This window comes from Diceros bicornis, chromosome 1, assembly GCF_020826845.1.
Source record: "Diceros bicornis minor isolate mBicDic1 chromosome 1, mDicBic1.mat.cur, whole genome shotgun sequence".
NCBI classification, from domain to species: Eukaryota; Metazoa; Chordata; class Mammalia; order Perissodactyla; family Rhinocerotidae; genus Diceros; species Diceros bicornis.
The window spans coordinates 92726782-92733681 of NC_080740.1; the positions used below are offsets into that span (position 1 = coordinate 92726782).

The following is a 6900-nucleotide window of genomic DNA, read 5'->3' on the forward strand; positions in this document are numbered from 1 at the left end:
TGTATGAATATGCTATGTTTTATTTATCCATTCATCTGTTGATAGACATTTGGGTTGTTTCCCCTTTTTGTGGACATAGGTTTTCAGTTCTCGTGAGTGTTCCACCTAGGGGTGGACTTGCTGAGCCATACGGTAACTCTCTGTTTAACTTTGGGGGAACTGCCGGACTGTGTTCCAAAGCAGCTGCCCCATTTACATTCCCACAGCAGTGTGTGAGGGTGCCCATTTCTCCCTGTCCTCGACACACGTAGTTGTCTTTTGATTCTAGCCATCCTGGTGGGTGTGGAGTGGTGTATCACTGTGGCTTTGATTTGCATTTCCTTGATCTGCCCTCCGTTTCTTTAAACTGATAATACCATCTTCATTTTAAATCATTGTTCCTTAGATCTGCCCCATCCTTCTGTTTCATACTCTTTATTAAAAATCCCCCAAGTGAGATCACCAACATTATCTCCACAGGAGTCCATCCATGAGTAACAAACTTGGATAGTCCACTTTTCTCCAATCTAACTCTGTTTTTATTTTAAGTGGGTCTTATTGTTTTGTTCTGTTGTTCTTGGCATTTTCTAGGAGAAGCAGCAGTTCCAGCGCCATCTGACCCGCCCGCCACCCCAGTACCAAGACCCAACACAGAGTACCTTCCCACAACAGGTTGGACAGTTCACAGGTGAGGGGCATCCAAGGTGATGGAGTGGGGGCAGGGAAGGCAGGCACTGACAGAGCAATGGTCTTGTCCACTCACACTGAGTTCCTGCTGTCCGCCTAGCTTTATGCTAGGTGCTCAATGGATTGACTTGCTCATGTAAACTTCATTCTGCCTAAGGAGCAGTTCTAAGGTTTAAAGTTACCCCGTAGGCCAGGAGAAGAGGGTCATAGAGGCTGACCACTGTGGCTAAGTACTTTGGCTGGGTCCCTGGCTATACATTCTTTTTAAGCAAAATCATTTCTAGTTGGAGGATATCTTATCAACAGGAAACAGTTTCTATAATTCTTAAGAAAGTTCTTTGCTACTGCCGTTATACGTCTTCTCAAAAAATGACCCTCTCCTATTTTCTAGATAAGGGGAGACTTAATGTGCTGTGTGGCCTTGTGCTTCTTTTCTTTCTTCCTGTTTGCTCACTTTGGTGTCACGGGTGGCAGCATCAGCAGTGTACAGTTGACCAGAAAAGGGCAGCAAGTACTCTGAGGTCTTAGCTGTCACATCTCAGATATGCGGGGGAACCTGGCTGCCGTTGCTCAGGCTGTCACTCCACAAATACATAGAGATTTCAATTGACAGGAGCAGTAAAATCTTATCTGTACCTGCCTTCCTAGCTTTTCTTGGAATATCTTCAAAACCTGTCCTTTTCTTGGTGAATGACTCTCACAATAAAGTGTCCCAGAGAAACTGACCCATCACAGCTGTGCGTTCTGGAGGAGACTAGATGGGGTTTTATGTGTGTGCTAACCAGGACTGTGGAGTTGAAGTCTGCAGGCATCTCAGAAGCCTGGGTCTCGGCTGGCTCTCCTGCCTTCATCCCTCCTCGTTGCTGGGGACTGTCAGTGAGAGTGAAATAGACTATTTCAGCTCTCCTCTTTTCCTCAACCCAGTTTCCACTTAGGAGCTAGTGGAGAGAGGGAGAAGAGAAACAAAGTACTCAGTTATGGCCGACCCTGGAACAATCACTCTCCTACCCACTGAAACTCATCTCAGTTAGCATTGTCACCGTGCATCCGTTGCTTAAGGCAGAGCCCCAGACAGCAGGTTCCCCGAGAACAGAGCAGGTGCTTGGTAAATATCTGCCTGTGTCAGTCTAGACTTCTCCCTCCCGTGACCACCTTGTCGGTCAATGGTGTAAGGAATAGGAGCGCACGTTCCCCCTCTCTTACCCCCACAGTGCCATATTGTAGGAGCCCCTCACCTAAGTGATTTTAACAGCCCTGCCCAGCAGAGTCTAAACCACAGTCGCAGTCCAGTGACCCTTTGGCCTTGTAGCCTTTTCCTTCACGTGGCAGCCACAGCTGTTCTGGATCTGACCGAGACTGTCTCTTCAGTCTTAGCTCTAACCACCTGGATGTTCTCCCCACAACCCAGCCACAGAGTCCCCACATAGACTGCCTTTCATAACTCCATGCCTTTGCACACATTCTTTTCTCTGTCTAGACTACTGTTGTTCCGAACTGTTAATTACTAAACTTCTACTTTTAAAACCCAATGTATTTGTCACCATCCCTCTGAAACCTCCAAATCTTCTCAGGCATTGAGCCTTCGGTCGCCCACTGCCCAGCCTTTGTGGGAACCCTGTCACACCACATGTACTCTCTGTCTCCTGAAGGCAGATCCTGGGTTGGATCCATCTTGGAGTCCCCAGTACCCAGCACAGGGCCCACCACAGAGCAGAAATGGGGTGGGCCTTTGAAAGGTGAACGATGAGCCAGCCCCGTGGCTTAGTGGTTAGGTGCGTGCGCTCCGCTGCTGGCGGCCCGGGTTTGGATCCCGGGCGTGCACTGAGGCACCGCTTCTCAGGCCATGCTAGGGCCACGTCCCACATACAGCAGCTAGAAGGATGTGCAACTATGACATACAGCTATCTACTGGGGCTTTGGGGGAAAAATAAATAAATAAACGAAAGGTGAATGAGTCTACTGACTTTCCCTCCCCCGGGGCTTTGCCCCTTCCTCTGTGCTTGTCTTAATCTCCTCATTGCTCCAGACCAGCTTCCATTCCACCCTCTTGGAAACCTGCTACCTCTTTGGCCCCCAGGGCTCTCTCTTCCTTGAGGTTTCATTGACCATGAGATATCTGGTGTTCTGATTTTGCCTCATGCCCCTAGGATAGTGGCTGCAGCTTGGGTCTTGAAGGTGTCTCCACAGTGATGGTCAAGAAATGCCAGCTTGGGCCCGGCCCAGTGGCATAGTGGTTAAGTTCGCACTGTCCGCTTCAGTGGCCCAGGGTTCGCAGGTTCAGATCCTGGTTGCGGACCTACATACTGCTTATCAAGCCAGGCTGTGGTGGCGTCCCACATAAAAAAAATAGAGGAAGATTGGCACAGATGTTGGCTCAGGAACAGTCTTCCTCACAAAAAAAAAAAAAAAAAATGCCAGCTTGATTGACAGAATCTTCTCTGTCTTCTAGGGTCCTCTGCTGCCATGCCTGGCATGAACAACTTGGGTCCATCTAATTCCAACTGTCCTCGAGTGTTCCCTTCAGCCAGGAATCTGATGCCGGTGGGCCCTGGACACACTTCGGTTTCCTCTCTCCCCTCAAACTCAGGCCAGCAGGACCGAGGTGTGGCTCAGTTCACTGGCTCCCAAAGCATGCCGCACAGCAGCCTCTATGGCATGGCCTCTGGCATAACCCAGATAGTTGCCCAGCCTCCACCACAGGCCACCAACGGACATGCCCACGTTCCACGGCAGGCCAGTGTGGGCCAGAACACCTCAGTTTCAGCTGCCTATGGGCAGAACTCTCTGGGGAGCTCTGGCCTCTCCCAACAGCACAGTAAGGGGACCCTGAACTCTGTTTTAACTAAGCCACAGGTCCCAAGGGTGTCAGCGGCCATGGGAGGCCAGAATCCCTCATGGCAACATCAGGGAATGCCAAACCTGAGTGGCCAGACCCCAGGGAGCAACACCGTAAGCCCCTTCACTGCAGCCTCCAGTTTCCACATGCAGCAGGCCCACCTGAAGATGTCCAGCCCGCAGTTCTCCCAGGCGATGCCTAGCCAGCCCATGGCCCCCATGAGCTCGGCAGCTGCAGCAGGGTCCGTGCTGCCCGCCGTGAGCACGCAGCAGAGGACCGGTGCCCCTGCCCCAGCACCTCCCCAGGGAGCCCCGCAGCAGGGCTTGCCAGGCCTGAGCCCGGCTGGGCCTGAGCTGGGGGCCTTCAGTCAGAGCCCCGCCCCACCAATGGGCGGCCGGGCGGGGCTGCACTGTGCCCAAGCCTACCCCGTGCGGACCTCGGGCCAGGAGCTGCCCTTTGCCTACAGCGGGCAGCCGGGTGGCAGTGGGCTGGCCAACATGGCTGGAGATGCCGACCTGATCGACTCCCTGCTGAAGAACAGGACTTCGGAGGAGTGGATGAATGATTTGGACGACCTCTTAGGGCCTCAGTAAACAGCAGGATTTATGGTGTTTTCAGTGTTCATACATCCTGTATTTTTGTTCTCAGATTCAATAAAAAGCAACTACTTTGGACCAAAAGCACAGGGCCCCGAGGAGCAGGGCGGGTAGAGCCAGAGCCCTCAGGCTGAGGCCCGGCCCTGGCCAGGACCTCTGGGCCCATGTCTCTGAGCCAGCAGTTGTGGTCCGTCGGGCTGGCCCCCGCCCCTCTGCTGGCGTCATTACCTGGTGTTGGGACAGCAGGACAGGGTTCTACAGGTGGTTTTCTATCCAAATACCAAAACCCAACAGTAACAACAGTGAAACCCCATGATGTCAGGTTTATAAAAATCTCCTATCATGCTGACTTGATCCAAGATTTCTCCACTTGCCCCAATGTTGGGGATGGTTTCTATTGAAACTTTATATAGCAGAACTATTTACAATTTGTAGCATAGAAAAGATTAAATTTTGTTTAAAAAAGGTTTTAAAACAGATTGGGATAGGTGGTGGTTTAAATTGATTAAGTGGCATTGGGAACCTAGGGTTTCCTTTTGATTAAGAGCCTTTTTTATTCCTGCTCTTTTTCAGCTTTCAGGGGAAAGGGAGGGTCAGTGGAAAATCATTTCCGTAAGGACTGTATGTGCCAAAAAGGAACAGGATGCCGTGAGATAGCAGAGCGAGTGACACAGATGTGGTCTTTCCAGCAACTCCTCCTCCTCCCAGAGTGTTCTTCTTCCAGGCTGGCATTTACGAGGACCAGCTGAGGAATCCCTTCCTCCGCATTGGTAGCAGGACCCCAGGCAGCCCCCAGGCTAAATGCTGAAATGGAATATTTGGGATTCCTATGTCCTCTTTTGTTGTAACTTCCCACCTTTTGCAGTTTCTCTGAAAACATATTTAACATGTTAGAAAGGTGATCGTTGTTGAGTTATGCACAGATGTCTTCCTTCACCCGGTCTTCAATTCCCGTGTCCTTTCTTCCTGCCTCTTCTTTCTCCAGCCCAAATGGAAACCCTCTTTAAGGCAATGATTTACCAGATTGGAGGGGAAAAGAAAGAGTCATTAGAATTCCTTAGGGAGCAGTAGCATCATAGGGAGGAAGGTATCCCATCCTCAGAAAGGCTTAAGGGAAGGAGAAAAAAAGGTGGCCCTGTTTGCAGGGAGGCCGCAGCCCTTGCTGGGGGAGGCGTTCACTCTGCTGTACTCCTTCTGCCAGTCCCACGTCAGATGACTTGCACTTTTTAAAGAGAATTGCTTTATAACACTAATACATCCTTTATAGAGATTCCAGTGGATTTCTCTTTCAAGGTCTATGAATTAATGGACTTGCCTAAGCTGAGAGTCCACAAAGCAAAGTATCACCTGTGGGCTGTTTGTAGAAAGTGAAGACAGAGAGAGCACTTCGGTATAACAAAAGCAAAATGGTTAAGCACAGGGTGAGACCCTTTTAAACGGTGTTGGAGAGAAAATAGTACACTGAAAAGAGTGGCTTATATGTAGAGTGGTCTCTGGAGAAACCCCAACCCCATTTTGTTTTCCCTAGAGCCTCAAAAGGGATAATTCAAGGAGTATATGTAAAGAATTGAGCCAAGGAAGATATTCACGGGGCCAGCCTGAGTGGCTTTGAGGGGCCGTGAAGGGTTGTACACACTTTGGTAATTATTTTGCACCAGCAGTGCCTTTCATGGGGGTACTTAAGCCCTCACATCCTCTTCTCTAGTAGCCATTTGCCACCACAGGTGGTGTTTGGGCCATTTCCTCTTTAAATACCCTGCCGGCCTTCCCCAGATGCTGAATTTAGCTCTCAAAGAAGGGAATGAATCATTAAGCTAGTGAAGACTCCACCCTCTGAGTGAGTTCCCCAATCTGAAGGGGAAGAAGGTAACTTCAGCAGGTTTTCTACCAAAAATAGCGGGCTGAAGGCTGGTGATGGGTCCTTGTTCCTCTCCTGGTCTCCCTCTGACTGCTGCTCACCTCTGTCCTGGGGCACTGTGCCTCCCCCTCCTGGGGAGGGCTGCCCTTGCCTTAGTCCTGGGGCTGCCGAGACAGACAGCAGGCTTCCCACTTGCTGCAGTGTCAGAGCAATAAAATGTGATGCTTGGGGTCCCCCAGGGAGCTGCCCGTGGCTTTATTTATGAGTCTGGTTTTTGGGTAGTCAAGGGGGGAGACGACTCCGCTTTAGCGCAGATCCCCATCTTCCAGGAGCCATGACTCAAAAGGGTGCTCGGACTTTTGTTAAACACATCCGCTTTGTGTAAATAAATGTTTACAATTTTCTATTAAAGATGGAATAAGCGTTAGAGCTTCTGACTGTATATTTTTTACTTTTATAGATTTTAAAACTATGATCTTTTATATATGTGTTTTGGGGGAGCTATGATAAGTTTTATGGCAAACAGTTGATATTGTTAACTTTTTATTGTTATCAAAGTGCATAAAAATCCTATTAATCCCCTTATTCTTCTACTTCCCCTAACTCTGGTATACACCAAAAAGAAATCTTTCCTTTCCTTGTTTTATCATTATAAAATAATAAAAGTATTTTGCTAGTATGGAAACCGCCCGTGTGCTTGACTTCACATGGCCTGCCTGCAGGGAGGAGGTAGAGCCGACGGGACTGCTTTGTCTGGTGGTTGGTTTCCTTTTGTGATTTAGCTGCTTTCTTATTGCAGGGGTGGGGGTGGGGGGTTTACCTCAGAGTAACTTGTGTTGTGTGATGACAAATATGACATGAGAACTGACATCGCTCAGGGCCACCAGCCTCCCCCCCTCGGGCTCACCTGTGTCCTTGTGTCTAACGTGAGGGAAGTTGCGCCA

General features: G+C 49.7%; 1 protein-coding gene across 1 annotated transcript in view; it reads left to right on the plus strand.

Annotated features, from left to right (window-relative positions):
• MAML1 (mastermind like transcriptional coactivator 1) overlaps positions 1–6646 on the plus strand; it is a 43798-nt gene extending 37152 nt beyond the window's left edge. Inside the window, exons 4-5 of the mRNA XM_058547810.1 lie at positions 571–667; positions 3116–6646. Coding sequence (XP_058403793.1) covers positions 571–667; positions 3116–4095 — 1077 coding nt within the window. The 3' untranslated portion in view covers positions 4096–6646. The remainder of the gene's footprint in view (positions 1–570; positions 668–3115) is intronic.
• The last annotated feature ends 254 nt before the right edge of the window (positions 6647–6900 follow it).